Consider the following 18052-nt stretch of genomic DNA (forward strand, 5'->3'; position numbering starts at 1 on the left):
ATATATACATATATATAGAATATATAAAAAAGAAGGAGAAATAATATTAGAAATAATAGTCTGCATGTCCTGTTTCTTATAGGGATTATACGCCGGCGCCAGTGACTTCATGTAAAATGTTAATTACGGTATGTTTAAATAGTAATTCTCCATCATATATCTAAACATTTTGCCTTTAATTATGGTTTGCATACGCATTGTACTAGCAGTCAAATTAAAAATACACTCATTGAATATACCTGGGAAAATGTGCAAGGTAAAAGAACTTTTGTATACCGATCTACTAAATAATGGAATCAACTCCCGAAACTTACTAAAACCATTGAAAGTGTTCTAGTATAAAGAAAGAATAAATAAATAAGTAAATAAAATATTAATTGCGACGCTAATACAGTGAAATCGATATTGATCTAAATATCGATATTGAAGCTAAATTTTCTTCAAAATACATGATTCTCGAATAAAATTCTGTAGTTTCATGTTTCCAAGCCAACATACCATTCTCTAAGCCTTATATTATAATTATGAAATGTCATGATCTTACAGTACGATTATAGTTAATTGAAAATATATGTGAATACTGTCAATAATGTTGAATATGACGGTGATGATTTGTACTATTATGAACACTCTATTATTGATAGTCTTTGTCAACCAAACATGGTGCTTAAATTAGTTTACATTATGATCAATAACGTCTTTTTCTTGGCATCTTGAGCTAACAATTTGTTAATCCCGATGTTAATTGCGTGCATCCACCGGTTACTGAAGCATAAAGTGTGACGTTATTCGAATGTATGTGTTTAATTACTTTATTTAATTTAATATCGGAGGTTTAAATCAGTACATAGTTGATTTCATTTCATTTTCCTTTTATGGGCTAAAATATTTATAAAGAGATGCCGAAGCCGTTGGTTCCTTATGCAAGAGCTAATGTAGGAAGGAGAATATTATGATGAAACTTTATTACACTAGATTATGTTAATACACTTACGAACAAGCTTCAACCACTGAACCTGGTATTGTTCACAATGACGTCAAATACAAAATCATTCAGTTTTTATAGAATTTAGTGACATTTATGTATTTATTTTGTTGCATTGGTCTTTTGAATACCGGTATTCATTAACAATAATAATAATAATAATAATAATAATAATAATAACAATAACAATAACAATAACAATAACAATAACAGTAACAGTAACAGTACAGTAACAGTAACAGTAACAGTAACAATAACAATAACAATAACAATAATAATAATAATAATAATAATAATAATAGCAATAGCCTGTGCTAGAGAATGATGAATGTAAAGTATTATGGGACTTTACGATACAGACTGATCATGTAATAGTCGCATCGAAGAGAAAGAGAAATGGAGAATGTGATGAAGTATCAGGATTTAGCAAGAGAACTGAGGAAGTTATGGAAAATTAAAACAGTGGTCATTCCTGTTGTAATTGGGACATTTGGAACAGTTCCAAAGAAATTAAAGAAAAGACTGGAACAAATCGGTATAATATTTATTGACAATGAAGCAAGTGACAGTCAACGCAAAATGTTGGCTTTAGTGACACTGGTCTTTCATTATTATTAATAATAATAATAATAATAATAATAATAATAATAATAGTAATAGTAATAGTAATAATAATAATAATAATAGTAATAGTAATAGTAATAGTAATAGTAATAATAATAATAGTAATAGTAATAGTAATAGTAATAAATAATAATAAATAATAATAATAAATAATAATAATAATAATAATAATCATATTAATAATAATAATAATATTAATATTAATAATATTAATAATATTAATAATATTAATAATAATAATATTAATAATAAAAATAATAATAATAATAATATTAATAATGATAATGATAATGATAATGATAATGATAATGATAATGATAATAATAATAATAATAATAATAATAATAATAATAATAATAATAATAATAATAAAAATGGACATTTTATAAGGCGCCGGTATCCGCACGGTGCGCTCATGGTGCCAGAACTAAGCAAGACAGAAAAAATACGAGAGTAGAAAAGTAGTGCGAGAAAGAGAATAATTAATTGAGGAAGTGCTGGTCGAACAGATATTTCTTTAGTCTGGGCTTGAATATAGTGACATTTTCTGCCGACCTGATGTTATGGGCAGAGAAGTCCAGATTTTCGGAGCAGCAACAAGAAATGATCTATTAGGAGGAGTTAAGTTGATGATCGAAGAGTCCTTGCTCTATGTAGGCTGATAGCAGATTTGAGACATAGGTTGCACATGATTTATTAATGGCCTTGTAAGTCAGAAGTGCTATCTCAGTGGCGCATCCAGCCCGGTAAGAAAGAGAGGGGGCGTGAATGTCCGAACTTAGTGAGAGTCTCAGGAAAGAGCCCCTGGTAGGGGTGCAAGGGAAGATTCTCCCTTAAACCTCTAGCACCTTCATTAATTTGAGTTGATATTTGATTGATTTTTAATATTTAGCAGGGTAATTTTCTGATGAGCTTTACGCCCCCTCTAAATCCGCCACTGTATTTTGTAATGAATCCCGAGTTTTACAGGTAGCCAGTGAAGTTCCATTGAACTGTCAATATGATACATACATTACATCATACATAGCGTTATTTCATGAAGACCAGAGCGCTCAAAGCCGCGTTAACTTTCATAGCTCATTCAGTAACTTTCTTCTCCCCTAAGGAGGGGCAGGGGCTGTACGTACCAGTACACCGTGGTAACCCCTACTCGTCTAAAAATATGTACTGGGATTTTTATAGTGTACATGAGCCAATAAAACACTGGGCTTACGGTTTAGAGTCCTTATCCGAGAAGACTGGTTCCACCTTCAGAACCATAGGCGAGCATGTTGGTCGAACCAACGCCGATATAATGGCTGTACGTTGCGGCTCCCCTGCCTTAACCGCTCGACCATTCGAATCGACATTATAGAAACTATAAAATAAGTAAATATAGGCCTTTATAGACTTTTATTAATAGATAATTAATAAACTGTTGACTGAATAATTTAATTAATAATTCTATTACAACAACAAATATTGTCAGTTAACTTTAAATCATTTCAGAAAAAAATATATATTCACCACAGTAAGACAGTTTTTCTATAATATTAATAAAATCGTAGGAGATCTTCGTCACTACAATATTCGGCTATTTATCTATTCTTGTATGGTGCACAGACTTGGACAATCAAGAAAGTAGATGAAAATCGATTACTGACATTTCAAATGACATCAGTGGCGGCGCCAACGTCTGAAATCTGGACGGGGTAAATAATAGGATTCATTCATCTTGACAAAATAAGAAACACAAATAAGGCAGAATAAGAACCCGGGGAATACAATACACTGATCACCAAAAGAAAACTACGCTGCTTTGATGAAAGTGGCACGTTACACATCTACGCTATGTGTATGTCCAATTTGTAGGGGTTTATTTTACTCCGACCTCGATTTATTAACGATTCTTTAAATTTAATTATATTAATGAACGTTAACCCGTTGTACAATTAATGACATTTCCATAAGTGTTTAATTAGTTTGATTTAATTTTGTATAGATCAGTTTCCATAACATAACAAAGTTGCTATTATTATTCATCGTTAGGCCTATAAAAAATGTTGATAGACTAAAGGACATTGGAAAATAAAAACAATGAATAATGTTTGCTCTCAAAACCAACCCCCCCCCCCCCCCATCCATTCTGGTCCACATTCCACAAATTCGCACCCACCCAATAAAAATTCTGCGTACGGGCCTAATCAAGATAGGAAAACGTGGTAAGATAACATATATCAGAGGCCATCACCCAGTCAAGGCTAGTGTGGACGGCTTAGGCCAAGGTAATAAGAATATCTTTAGTATTTATATCGGTTGGCATTGTGTGATCATTTCAGCCTTCAGAAAGAAAAAATCATTAAATCATGAACATATAAAATGAAGAAATGTATGCCTCTAGAGGCCTTTCGGCATATTGATATACAATTCGATTAGAAACAACTTAGTGAACTTTACCATTTAAATATAAAACAATTATTCACTGTAAAATACCGGTACCTTTTCTCTAATAATATTCGTCCATCACACAGGAGACAAGTTAACAGTTTAGGCTAAAATCAAGTCTATTTTTGAAATATGAAATACGAAATATGAAATAAATTCGTTATATTAACTTGGCTGGCATTGTGGTATATCATAGTTGCCCCAGACACCATCAAAACACGTAATCGTCTGGGTTCCCTGCAACGTAGAAGTTGAGTTACACATGAACGTCACCACTGTGCCGTGCTTCATATCGGGGTCAGTTTCTGTGATATAGCCGTTGAGCGGTGCGTCAGGAACAGTACAGGGTGCTGGAAGGTTGAGAAGACAAAGATGGTAGTTAAGAAAATTTCAATATGTTGACGTAGAGCTGGAAAATTGCTGTATTTAATATATAAACATTACTGTTTTCGACAATATACACAATTTATAATGTAGATATCAATAACTAAAACTACAAAATCTCCTCTCAGGCTAGACATACATGCTAAGTGCTGTGTTACGTCACCAACATTGGTGGAAGGTTATTAATTTTAAAAGTAATAATTTTTGAGAGATTCAAAGCTCATTTGAATATCAACATTACCTCTACATTCTGGAAAATCTGTGTCCCATGATCCATCGGAACACTGACTTATAGACGATCCAGTAATGGTGTACTTTGGAGCGCAAGAGAAAGACGCCTTGGTATTGTGCTTCAGATGTATGTCGTCGACTGTGAAGCTTCCATTCGTTGGTGCAATCGGATTTTCACATGGGGCTGACAAAAAAAAGTTCTCATATTCAAATCACAATATAAAACATTAAAAAATCTATTTTCAAAGACAGCAGCTTAGTATTCCACCAAATAATGCAGTCGGTTATGTAGGCATGCATTAAAAGAAACGAAGCGGAAGCGTTTTTTTAACTACAGAAGAACAAATCCATATAATTCTACAAAATTTTGACATATATTAAAGCCAGGCTCAGAGGGAAAAACAATTTTTGCTATGTTGTTTAACTGATTTTTCTCCTAAAATGGCCAGCGGGGGGGGGGGCAGGATGGGCATTCCCAAGTTTTTCCCCTTCCTTCCCTTCCCTCTCGCTCCCCCCCCCCTTAATAAATTATTAAAATTAATGAGATAAAATTTCCTGTAGGCTCTTTTAATTTCCCAAATTTTGGTGTCCTTTCTTGGTATGGTACCCTGCTTTTTCTTTTACTAGTTTTGTAGCTGTAGTTGTTGCTGTGGTTGTTGTAATTGTATCATTCATAATGTTTTTTTATTTTTTTGTACTTTAATGTTGTGATGACTTTTAAATGAGAATTTTAAATTTTTCATATTTATATTTTGTATATATCTATTAATCTTTCTGTACATTTCAAATTTTCCTTAAGTTTGCAAATAAAGTTATTTTGAATCTTTTGAATCTTTTTTTTCATGATGCCGTCACCAAACCTGATTCTGTTTAGATGATTGATTACTGGTGCTGTCACCAGTATAGAACTGTATCAGCATTTTATTTGTCACCGAAACTGATATGATCACTTAGGTAGAATCGGTTGCTATTCTCGAGTTTTGTTTTAACTTCATTTTAAAATTTGCTGATGCACTGTACCCTGTATTCGCTTTATAAAAAATGACTGCTTCTGCTAGGAGAAAATAATCAAATAAAATGATGTACACAAACTTACAAATGGAATCGTTATAAGTAGACCTGTGTACGTACCGTACATTATCTTATCTTATTTTATAGAGACAGACCTCGGTGTTATGCGCTATATAAATCTAATTACATACATACATACATACATACATAGATACATACAAAATGGAATTAACTGTGATTATTTTGAAATGTGGTAAAGGAAAGTAACTTAGTCACAGGTTACGGTATATATTATAAAAATGTAATTAGGCCTATTGTTTTATATATAATTACGATGAGACACTGTCAGTGGGAGATTCCTTTTTTGGACAAATTTTATGAGTCGAATAACGGTATTACCTTTGCATTCTGGGCAAGGGTGTCGATCGGTTGTGGAAAGTGGAGGGGGGAGGGAGTGGTGGGGGCGAATTGCAAAATAGGGACGTGTTGGGCCGTATGTCCAAGCCTTGGCTGGGGACCAGGTCCTGTCTAAAGTCCTGTCTAATTTTAAGGAATGCAACAATTTATTTTCACACTATTTTAAAAATACAGTGGCGGATCCAGGAATTCGAAATAGAGGGGCCCAGGGACGGACTTTTACAGGTGGAGTGTAGACCACCTCAGCCCTAACATCGTTGGGGGTGAGGTAAGAAAATTTATGATTATGGCACCTCTAATTGGCCTGAAATGGCACTCTCAGACTTTGTATATAATTTTATTTTTTCTCCACTTCTAAATTTTTAAAAAGTTATGGAGGGTGGGCCGGCTGGCCCGCTTGAATTTGCCACAGAAATACTCATCATAAAAAGTTTTTCAATTTATCCTGGTAATCATAATCATGTCCGTTTGTACATTTCGTGCAAACTAACAATCATAAAAGTAATTATTTATTATCTACTGATTATTGTGTGACCTATTTAAACCACGAAAAGCAAATAAGACAAACCACGTTCTTTCATGGATTCCAGTTCTCTCTCTTTGCATGTACAGTACTTTGAAATCAATCAAGAGGTTTTCCTTTTTCCTCTTTTTGAAATTCACTTTTGTGCAAATAGTATTGCGACTATACTATTGTGAGTGAAATACTACCGTCTAACTTACGATCAAACAGGACTAAGGAGATAGGAAGCGCACAAAACATTAGTAAGCATATTTTTCACAAACATAAAGGTGATACGTAATTAATCATTATCATGACGCCATGGCGAGATTGCGTCAACGCACATCGGAGTTCGTAAAACTTGTGGTATGACTACTTAAATAAGTCGAAATAGATAGATCTAATCGTGTCAAATGCTGTATAATCATTGTTTAATAACGGTTATATAAAATTCAATTGACTAACTATAATTTTATGAAATTAGGAAAAACAGGAATTTATGTATGCAGATAATATTTAATTTACACTAGTATATACTACGGATCTTAATAATAAACAAAAGGAATAAATCGTTTATAGAGGAAATTGTGCACTTTTGAGTTTGTAAAATGTTGGCCTAAAAGGTTTACATGCTTAAAATTTAACAACGTACAGTACATTGTTTTCCTAATAAAGTTAGCCTCTGATAACCGTTGCACCCATAAAATCGATGGAGTGGTTATTGAGACAAACAATTGCGTTTTTACTCGGTTTCGGTCTGGAAATACGCACTGCACTTGAAACAGGGCACAAGTTAACAGACGGAATTAATAATAATAGTAATAATAATAATAATAATAATAATATATGTCTCAGAAAGTGTATGGTACCCAACATTAATTACATTGAAATAGTTCATTTGAAGGTTCATGTGGAAATTTCATACCGTAAAACCTCGAATTGAAGCCCTGTGCTTCTTCTTTGTTTTGCGAACTTTAGATGGGCTTCTTTTCAAGATGGGCTTCCTGTCGAGATGGACTTCTTTTCGAGGATACTTTTGCAAAGTAAAGGGGGGTAGGGGCTTCTTTTCAAAATGAATGGTGTAAATTTTGTGAATTTTTTACTATAAAACAATAAATAAGGCCATTGTAACATCAATTTATATCATGAAGTGTATCTGAATGCCATTAAATCACCTAAACTACTGTATAAACCAAGTTTGTTTTTAATTTATTTTGTTTTTTGAAATTCATGTACAGTATTTGTACTGTACTATCTCAAAAAGAAGCCTACGCTACCGTATCTTGTAAAGAAGCCAATGTACTTCTTTTCGAGATGGGCTGCTTCTCGAGGCTACTTTTGTAAACTAAAAAGGGGGTTTCAATTCGAGATGTACTTCATCTCGAGATTAAGCCCACTGGGCTTGAATTATACTATATATACTGTCCACACAGCGCCACCAGCGAGCTGATTTAATCCTGTTTTCCGTCTCTATATTTTACGTCATCATTCCTAATCTCCTCGACTGGGTGTGTGCTCTAATCACACGGCGTAGCCAATTTTCGTTTATGTTTGCTCGTGATTGCATAGGCAAATATCAGGAGCGGATCCAGAGATGTTCAGAAGGGGGTCCGAAAGGGGGGGGGCGAAATTTGGGCCGATCGAGACAGCAATGTCCTAGGGGGTCCGGGGGCATGCCCCCGCGAAATTGTTGTGTTCTAGACGCCGGAAAATAACATTTGAGGCGTTGTGGGCTATCATTTTTTTCTTTTTCTTTCTTTTTTCTTTTTTTTTTCTTTTTTACCTCCTAATTTAGGGGGGGGCGGGCCGCCCCCCCCTAAATCCGCCCCTGATTATACATCTGTTTACTATTTTATCAAATTTATGAAGTTCTCGTGATTTGCATGTTGATTTTGACCGACTAAATGAATGAATTAATTAATGTTCATGTTTTGGACAAATTTAAATAATTTAAATATTAACATTACCTTTGCATTCTGGAGAATCTGTTTCCCATGATCCATCGGAACATTGAGTTGTAGGGGATCCAACTAAAGTGTACATTGAGTCACAATAGAAAGATGCTTGGCTATTGTGTTTCATTTCATCGTCAACAACCGCCACATTTCCATGCTCTGGTGCACTAGGAAGGCTATCACATGGGGCTGGCAAAACAAGTTGGAATAAACCTGTATTTTATTAATTCGCATAATAAACACTTAATAATCGTTTTTTCTGTTGTGTTTTCAAGATCCATTGGCAGGTGTTAGGAAGAAGCGGGATTTGAAGGAAGTAATGTCGAAGGCATTAAGGCTGACCTGTTACTTCGAAATGGAACACTTTACATCGATTAGGAGTCGCTACATACCGATCGCACATACATCTATCCAGGGACCATATACATTGTTTGTAGGAAGATTGCTATTATATTAGGCGGAGCTGAAAACGTTTAGTTGATTACATACATCTATCAAGGGACCATATACATTATTGTAGGAGGATCATTATTATATTAGGCGGAGCTGAAAACGTTTAGTTTATTACATACATCTATCCAGGGACCATACATTATTGTAGGAGGATCATTATTATATTAGGCGGAGCTGAAAACGTTTAGTTACATACATCTATCCAGGGACCATATACATTATTGTAGGAGGATCTTATTATATTAGGCGGAGCTGAAAACGTTTAGTTTATTACTGACTAATACGTTAACCAGAACATAATTGTTAATTTTGTTCTTATTTTTTGTACTTTATTACTATTATTTTTATTTCGTGAATTTCAGTCTCAGAAAGTGTGCGGTATTTGGTAGCAATCACATTAATTACATTGAAATAGTTCATTTGAAGGTTCATGTAATAATTTCACACCGTAAAACCTCAAATTGAAGCCCTGGGCTTCTTTGTTTTGCAAGTTCCTCTTATTTATGTTCTATCAAAACATCTATAGGCCTAGGCCTAGATTTCAAATTTTATTTGCCAATGTTCTTGTTTTGGACAAACTTAAATTATTTGAATTGACAATACCTTTGCATTTTGGGGAATCCTCTTCCCATGATCCATCGGAACACCGACTTGTAGAGGATCCAACCAAAGTGTACATTGAGTCACAATAGAAAGATGCTTCAGAGTTGTGCTTCATATCGGGGTCATTTACTCTAAAGTTTCCATGCAATGGTGCACTAGGACTAACACATGGGGCTGACAGAAAACGTTGGAGTAGATAAGACGTGTTAACTATTAAATCACAATTTATAAACTTGGGCGTAGGCTGGTTTAGACTTGGGGGTGGGGGTGCGCATGCCCGGGCAGGGTGCGAAAAATGAAAATGTGGAACTAAATCCCTGTTTCCATGAACACCTAAAGGTCACATTTTGTATTTCAACTCACTAAGTGGAACTAATTTGCTGTCGTGGGGTGGGTGCTGCGTCTGCACCCTTGGCAACCGCCCCAGCCTACGCCTATGATAAAACAATAAAACACATTCGAAGGTGAAGCAACGCAGGAATACTCAAAGTTTAACCAGTTAAAATGCTATTCTCATTGGAGATTCAATCAATCACCTACAACGAGGAAAAAAACTAGTCAACTTTGTGATTGTGATGGTTATAACCTACTTATTATTATTTTTTTTTGATAGACCTACATGAGTAAAATGTTAATTATTCACAGATTAATTAACTATTAGAGCCCTCTTTTTCGTATACATTTTTTTTAATGCCATACACGTAATACATATAAATGACAAATTTTCTCAACAAACAAGAGTTCTTTTCGGAACTATCTATGTGGTGTACCGCAAGCATTAAATATATACATTTTATGAACTTGTAAATATCTGTCTGAAACGTATAGTGCTTTAATTAAAAGCCATGGCGAGGCGCGCGCGACGGAGCGTTTTTAATGACAATCCGCTCAAATCTGCCATCAAAAACCAATAGACGGCGTCTCGTCATTATTTACTTCTTCAAGTTCGCTTAATGTTTATGATTTACTCAGAAAAAACATTGCCATATTTATGTTTAAATTTAAGTACGATCAATTGCCTTCGGTGTTTCAATCTTATTTTCAAACTTTTAGTTCAGTTCACAATTACAACACTAGAACTAAAAGTAATTGAATTGAATCGTCGCCAAACGCTCAGAGAACGGATGGACCCGTCGGCCGTACAACCAATGTGAAACGCAGTGTTTACCCTTCCTTAGACTACTCAAATCTCAGTAAATTTAGACTGGACAACTCAAGACATGTGTGAAACATATTCAGCATTAATTTTCTTTTTGTTTCAATTATTCTAATATTGAGATTACCTTTGCATTCTGGTGAAGCGGTTTCCCATGAACCGTCGAAACATCGGGTTGTAGCCGAACCAAACATAATGTACTTTGGGTCACAAGAGAAAGATGCTTCGCTACCGTGCTTCATCTCTGGGTCATTCACTGTAAATTTGCCATTCATTGGTGTAGAAGGACTTCTGCATGAGGCTAAACAAATGCGTCGAATAGAAGATATATATATTTTAGAATAAACACGTATTAAGAAAATTTCTGCGATGATGGTGATCATTCTGGTGATAATGGTTATGATAGCAATTATGTAAGTGTAATTGTGTACCCCGATGTACTGATCCATACAGCCCCTCTTGTGCACACAAGAGTAGCTGGCACCGATACATGGTGTAGCTCAGACGCGAAGAGACCCTTAAAAAAGGTGGGGGAGGAGAAAGTTACTGTACAAGCTGATCCACTGTAACACTGTCACTGTAACATCAATCTGTATCATAGAGTCAAAGAACTTAAATAGCAGAAGAATGAGCTGTTTCGCGTATTTGCAGTAAAATTGATGGAACATCCGCCCTCCTTCGAATGGAGTAAAATTTGAATATTTTACTAAGTGGAGAAAATACAGGAAACAAACCAACCAGAGCGGCGCCTTTTAATATTGCTGTTTATTATTACTATATAGCGCCGCCGCGCGGGTGAGGTAAAATTGCTCTCCGTGTACCCACAATGCCTTTGGAACGGATGTTCCAATTTATTGGGAAGCTGCTCTATCTTCTGCTATTTATTATCTTTGATAGAGTGTATTAACCGGCAATATAATTACCTAAAACTGTATAAACCAAGCGTGTTTTTAGTTTGACTTCTCTCCGTGCTTGTCTTGTTTTCTCTTTGGCCTTCCTCTGTTGTCTTTCTTCTTTTGTAATCTGTTGGGCTTTGTCCCCTCCCTTGTCGTTTATTTTAAGGACGTGACCCTATGGCGTTTTCTTTTTGTTTTCCTTTTATTCTTTTTATAACGTGTTCTTGTTGGTTCTGAATAAAAGTTATACACAGTGCTATTTCTTACTTAACTAACTATAGATGCATTGAATGTGTGATTGATAACACAAGATAGTCCTACTAGAATTAATGAGCAATAGGCCTATAAAGTAAATTCATAAAAGTTTCAGCCATTATTTTTGATTGGTTTGTCACAATGATGATGATGATGATGATGTACACATGCGTGTTGGCAGATAGCATAATTTAATTGATCTGTCAGCGTATTTTTGTTTACCTCGCCATTTTATTAGCCTTTTTTCTAGCATTTTTATTGGCCCAATAACAATCGACATAAATATTGATTCAACACTATAGGTGAAGTACAATAAATGCTACAGATACTGGTATTTACAATGTCTATGTAATATAAGTATCGATTGTGCGTGCTTAATTGCATGTATTAAAAAATCGACTTAGTAATTTAGGCCATGGAACGCTTGGCAGAAACACCTGTTTCCCATTTTTGTGAATATATTAATAAATAGTAATAATAACACTATTATTTATTATTTTTATTATCATTATCATTATTATTATAATTTTATCATTATTACCATTATTATTATTATAAATAATAAAAGAAAGAAAGAAAGAAAGATTATATTATTATTATTATTATTATTATTATTATTATTATCATTATTATTATTATTATTATCATTAGGCCTATATAATTATATCATCAAAGGAATTGAAAGAGCGGTACACAGTAGTGATTGCGCCGATCTCAAAATCAGGGGTGTGCACCTTCCTCCCCTTTGCATCCGCGCCTGTTAATCATGAAAGTGCCTTGAGACGGACCAGAGAGTATATCACTAAAGTTTCTATCATTATTTGTTTACTTTCATGACAGTGGCTCGTATGCAACGGTGCGTCGACTCGATTAAATGAACAAAACTAAACAAGCAAAGGAAACAAGAACGTAAACAATGACTGCCTATATATCAGTCTTTCCAATTAAAACGGGGATTTACTCGATGATGAAAATTTATAAGAAATCCGAATGGACAAACCATAACAAGTTGGTCCTGCAGGAATCATTGTATGTTTTACACATACTCTTGGTAATACTCCGTCTGTGTTGTTCGCATAAGAATATCCTGGGTTACATGTGTATATTCCAGTTGTCCCGGGTTCAACCCAACGTTCTGCACTTCCATTGAAGCTTGCATATTTTAAAGTCGAATCGCACAATTCTAGACAAAACATAGCACAATAATTGAAATTGGTTCCAAACAAAATTATAGAATGTAATTATCACTGCGAGATTAAAGTGGCGTTAGCTTTTTTTTTGTTTTCCCTCCTCAAAAGTCAAGTGTATGTCTATGAAAAGAGGGGAGACGATCCGATCCCTTTTTTCCATACATTTAAGTACTATATTATCATGTAAATAACATTATTGTTAACACTTACACGTGTAAACGTTTCTGTGAATCATGTATAAAGTTTATAGTCTAAATACAACGCCGTACCACGCAGCCCGACGCAATTTATCTTAGGTCGACCTGGAAATATTAAACATGTTTAAACATGGAGAAAATATATTAATATATCTTCTCCATGGTTTAAACATGTTTATTATTCTCATCCTGGTGGATTCGTTTGCCCGGCTTGTGTTTATGCGCGTGCGAGATTATGTACACACACAATCTGTGTATAAAGCTAAAGAATAAATGACTAACCAAGTTCACATGTAGTTCCTCCATACTCTGTCGGGCAAACACACTCGTAGCTTGTGCCGGGGTCACATGTTTTGCATATTGCGCCATTTTGACATGGTTCAGAACTACACACTGATGATAGAAGGTCCTGGGTACAAATAGATTTGTTTTAAAGTATTATATTACATAATACAAAATGTTTCAGTAATATATATCAAAGAAAGGTAAATACAATGTTCGAATATGGGACATAATATATATATATATCTGTCTCTTATACACATCTAGATGTGTATAAGAGACAGGCCTTCCCATTCATTCATTCATTTATTTGGTCAATATCAACATATACAAGTAAAAAACAAATAAAACCAGTTAAAACAGTAATTCAATTTTTTTTTTAATATGTAAAATTTCTTTAAGAAATATTTTAAAAATCGAAAAAAGGGGTTAAAAATTCAAAGATAAAAAGGGTTAAAAATTTTAAATTACACAGAAACGAGATAAAGATTTAAGAACAGTAAAAAGTAAGTTAACAGTTAATAAAAACATCAGTACTGAGATTTATCGGAACTAATAAAAAATATTAAAAAGGTCAAAAAAGCGGTTTAAAAAGTTGTACAGAGTACTGTGGTACCATTAATGAAATTGTACTAAAAAAAAACAGGTACCATAATTAAAGTTAAATTTTGAGAAAAAAAATAAAAATTTTAAAAAGGAGCAGATGAAAAAACAAGAAGTTGATATCGACCAGGATAGCCCAAGAAAACCAATTACATAGGTTTATTTCCGTTGGGGGTCCTGAAAAAATAGTAATAAAGTATAATAGACAAGGTTTTATGACATGACTTCTTTCGTTATGACTTTCTCTTATTCGATAAGTAGTCTTTTACTATTTTTCTAAATGATGAAAGGCTGGCGGAGCTCTTTATTTTGCTTGGAAGTTTGTTCCATTCATGGATGACGGTAGCATAAAATGTGCCATCAATAGCTTTAGATGCTTTCGGTGGGATAAAGTTTAAATCGCTTTGACGTGTACCATGGCTGTGCTGGTCACATACTTTAGCAAAGTGGCTATTTAGGTACGATGGAGCAGAATTATTTAATATCTTATGCAATGTGTTTAATTTAATTTGTGTTACTCTATCTTCGACATTTAGTAATCCAAGTTTATTTAACTCTTTCTGCCCGACATGGCTTCGAGGTCCTTCGTTCGTTATATACCTAACCATATTGTTTTGCAAAACTTGTAATTAGTTTTTGCATTTTTTTGTAGTTCCAGAGTACCATGATGAGCAAGCGTAATCAAAATTACATTGGATGAGGGCAGAGCATAAGATTTTCCTTGCATTTTCGTTCAGAAAAGATGCTTGCCTATATAATAATTTCAGTCTAGCTACAGTTTTTTTGACAACTGATTGAAAAATATGTTCACCCGACAGGGATTGATCGAGTGTTATACCCAGGTAATTTATCGAAGAAGATTCATTTATAGGCACTCCATTGCCACGAACTGAGAATTCATTTGCTTCCTTTAATTTGTGATTAGTTTCAAACAGTATTGCTTCAGTTTTGCCTAATGAATTGATAGCTTATTGCCAATGAGCCATTCGTAGCAGGATTCTAATTCTTTACTCAGTTTGCTGGCCAATAAAGTTGGATCTTTTCCGGATATCATTAAAACACTGTCATCTGCATATAAAATAAGTTTGCAATTGACACTAATTGACATATCGTTAATATAAAAAAGAAATAAAAGTGGGCCTAGTATACTTCCTTGTGGGACACCACAAGTTATAGGAAGTAAACCAGACTCAACCTTGTTTACACAAACCAACTGTTGTCTGTTTTCTAGATAGGATTTAAACCATTGGATTGATCCTATACCCTTTTCTCTAGTTTGCTAATTAAAATACCGTGGTCAACTGTATCAAATGCCTTTTGTAAATCTAACGCTACCATACCAGTATAATTTCCATTAGACATTTGGGTACGAATATAATCTGTCATATGAATCAAACAAGAATCAGTTGAGTATTTACGCCTAAAATCTGATTGAAATTCAAACAAAATATCATTTTCTGTGAGATATTCGTCCATTTGGATGAATACTGCTCGTTCAAGTACCGTATTTTTGACATAGTGCTCAACTGACTTGTTACACTTTTTAAATATGGGATGTATTCGAGCGATTTTGAAATCGTCAGGGACAGTGTTAGTTATGATGGACAAGTTTATAATGTGGGCTACTACCCCAGTGATTGCTATAGCACCGTCTCGCAAGAACCTTACAGGGATATTGTCTAAACCCGCGCTCTTCGTTATATTTAACCCTTGGAGCTCTTTTAAAATGAAGTCCTCTGAGACAGGGGTTAGGTTCAAAGCGTTTTTAGAGACTCCTTTTCGTTCGTAAAATTGTCGGAATTTCTCAGAATCTGTATGATATTGTGCACTTCCATTTGGAAGTTTACTAGCCAGACTATGTGGAACATTAGTAAAAAACATATTAAAGTGGTCTGCGACTTTGTTATTATCGAAGCAGACGTTGTCGTCAATATTGAAAACAATTCGAGGCGACGTTTTAGATTTATCCTAGTGTTTTTAGTTGCGCCCATATTATTTTTTGGCTTTTTCTTATTCTCTTCTAGGGTTTTACTATAAAAAAAAAATCAGCTTTTGCGCATTTGATGTCCCTGCGTACTTTGTTTCTTATTTTACAAAAAGAATTATAAATTGATCTGTCATTTCTATGTTTTTTTACTTTCCGCAACAAGGAGTCACGTAATCGAATGTTTTAGGAAGCAATAGTTCAAAAAATAGAGATTCCATTTGGTCATTGTGCAGATCGGTTCTGGTGTTAAAAGCAATGTCATTTCGAATATATGCGCAAACACCTCCACCTGATCGTGATCTATCATTGCGTAAAATAGAATATCCGTTAATCGTGATTTCTTTATCAGGTATAGTATAATCTAGCCACGATTCGGTGATTGAAATAACAGCTGCGTTTGATATAACCGCTAGACCGCGAAATTCCGAGATCTTTGGTATTAGAGATCTTGTATTAAGATGGATGAAATGTAGACCTTTACTTTTGAAACATTTAAAATGATCCGTCGTGGTACCAGCTGTTTGGTTGATATTGTTTGTACATGTATCTACAATGTGGCTGTTTATGACCTTGTTTTCCGCAGTTATAGCATGTAACTGGTCTTCGCTGATCTGTTGGTCTGTAGCTGCTTGCGTTATGTGCGGAGGAGTAATTGTTGCCGCCGTGCTTGTTGGTACGGTTTCCGATGTAATGATCGTTTAGAACGTTGCTTTGTGTTTCTATTTTCCGGTTTATTTGGTTCAACTCGGTTGTCTCCTCGCGGTGGGATACTAGACACAATCAGCTGATTAGATTTTGATTTCGCTAGGGCGATCAAATCTATATACTCATTTGCGATTTCATCAACAGAGTTATTCGACGCTAGATCATTTGTGCCGCATAGTATCGTAACATCTTTGAATGGTCCAGTATTCGGATCATCGAAATATGATTTTATGTCACTAACACGTGCTCCTTTTATTGGATGAATCATTAAGTTATCTTTCGTTGAGACAATATTTTTAATTAGCGAATCACCAATTAAGATGTGTCTTTCGGGCACATTTTCGTTTGGAATTTCGGATGAACTGATGTCTACACGTTGTCAGCGTCCCGTTACTTAGTGCTTTTATCGTTGCAGTGAGGTGTTCTATTGTATCCGTCTGTTTCGTATTTTGTTCTTCTAATTGTAATATGCGTTCACTTTGTTCCCGTATAGCTTTTGTATGTGATAGTTGTATTTACAAGAGTTTTATACGAGAACAAGTATTTCAGATACTTCAGATGGCATTTGTCTGCAGCTGTAACATGGCCAAACCCCAGTTGTTTCAGCCTCATTCAACTTCAAGCAGTTTTCGTGGTACCAGTGGCCACATATGCAACATCGAATCGTGTTGCCCTTGTTAGGGTTTCCTTTTAGAGAACACGTTGTCACACATATCTTTCCCGTGGCAGTGCACTTGGTGTGTTTGTCTTTGGTTTGTGCTGTTGTATTTGCCATGTTACTGTCCCGTCACTAGAAAAAGGCTACAGGTATGTCATGATTCCGGTTGCTTAGCAACGCTTTTCAGGTTGCGATACGCTGTTGCAGTTACAGACAAAAGACGCTAGGTAGAAACAAAGGTAGTAATGAAACAGTTACCTGTCCCGTTCGGAATATAGGGTGTTCAGGATGATCGTGTAGCCTAGAGAAATAATAGCGAGTTTCGGTGATTTACGTGAAACGTTCGCTTTAAGTTCTCAACATTCGGAGGCACACTTACTTCTAAAAACACCTGTACTGATTGTATAGTTCATCAAACGATAAGCTTCAGTAGGAAATCGTAATAGGTAGGCTGTCTCTTATACACATCTAGATGTGTATAAGAGACAGATGCGATACTCTGGTTCAATTTCGTTTTTATCCTTTTGCAAGTTT

The 18052-nt window shown here is 34.8% G+C and overlaps 2 protein-coding genes across 3 annotated transcripts in view; one reads left to right on the forward strand and one right to left on the reverse strand.

The window, feature by feature from the left end:
• Nucleotides 1-4040: 4040 nt before the first annotated feature.
• Nucleotides 4041-18052, reverse strand: part of LOC117109923 (sushi, von Willebrand factor type A, EGF and pentraxin domain-containing protein 1-like) — a 14933-nt gene continuing 921 nt past the window's right edge. Inside the window, exons 2-8 of one of the 2 annotated variants that reach the window (XM_033252402.1) lie at nucleotides 13566-13692; nucleotides 12897-13079; nucleotides 10873-11046; nucleotides 9590-9763; nucleotides 8546-8722; nucleotides 4659-4832; nucleotides 4041-4383 (exon numbers count right to left, since the gene is read on the reverse strand). In XM_033252402.1, coding sequence (XP_033108293.1) covers nucleotides 4199-4383; nucleotides 4659-4832; nucleotides 8546-8722; nucleotides 9590-9763; nucleotides 10873-11046; nucleotides 12897-13079; nucleotides 13566-13692 — 1194 coding nt within the window. In that variant the 3' untranslated portion in view covers nucleotides 4041-4198. The remainder of the gene's footprint in view (nucleotides 4384-4658; nucleotides 4833-8545; nucleotides 8723-9589; nucleotides 9764-10872; nucleotides 11047-12896; nucleotides 13080-13565; nucleotides 13693-18052) is intronic. The other variant, XM_033252403.1, reaches the window with a different exon arrangement.
• The window catches only part of LOC117109924 (monocarboxylate transporter 13-like), a 27096-nt gene continuing 26790 nt past the window's right edge, over nucleotides 17747-18052 (forward strand). The window contains exon 1 of the mRNA XM_033252406.1: nucleotides 17747-17964. The gene's annotated coding sequence lies outside the window, so the exon portion shown is untranslated. The remainder of the gene's footprint in view (nucleotides 17965-18052) is intronic.

This window comes from Anneissia japonica, unplaced genomic scaffold (genome assembly GCF_011630105.1).
Source record: "Anneissia japonica isolate Jap-2015-1 unplaced genomic scaffold, ASM1163010v1 scaffold585_len4108843_cov191, whole genome shotgun sequence".
NCBI classification, from domain to species: Eukaryota; Metazoa; Echinodermata; class Crinoidea; order Comatulida; family Comatulidae; genus Anneissia; species Anneissia japonica.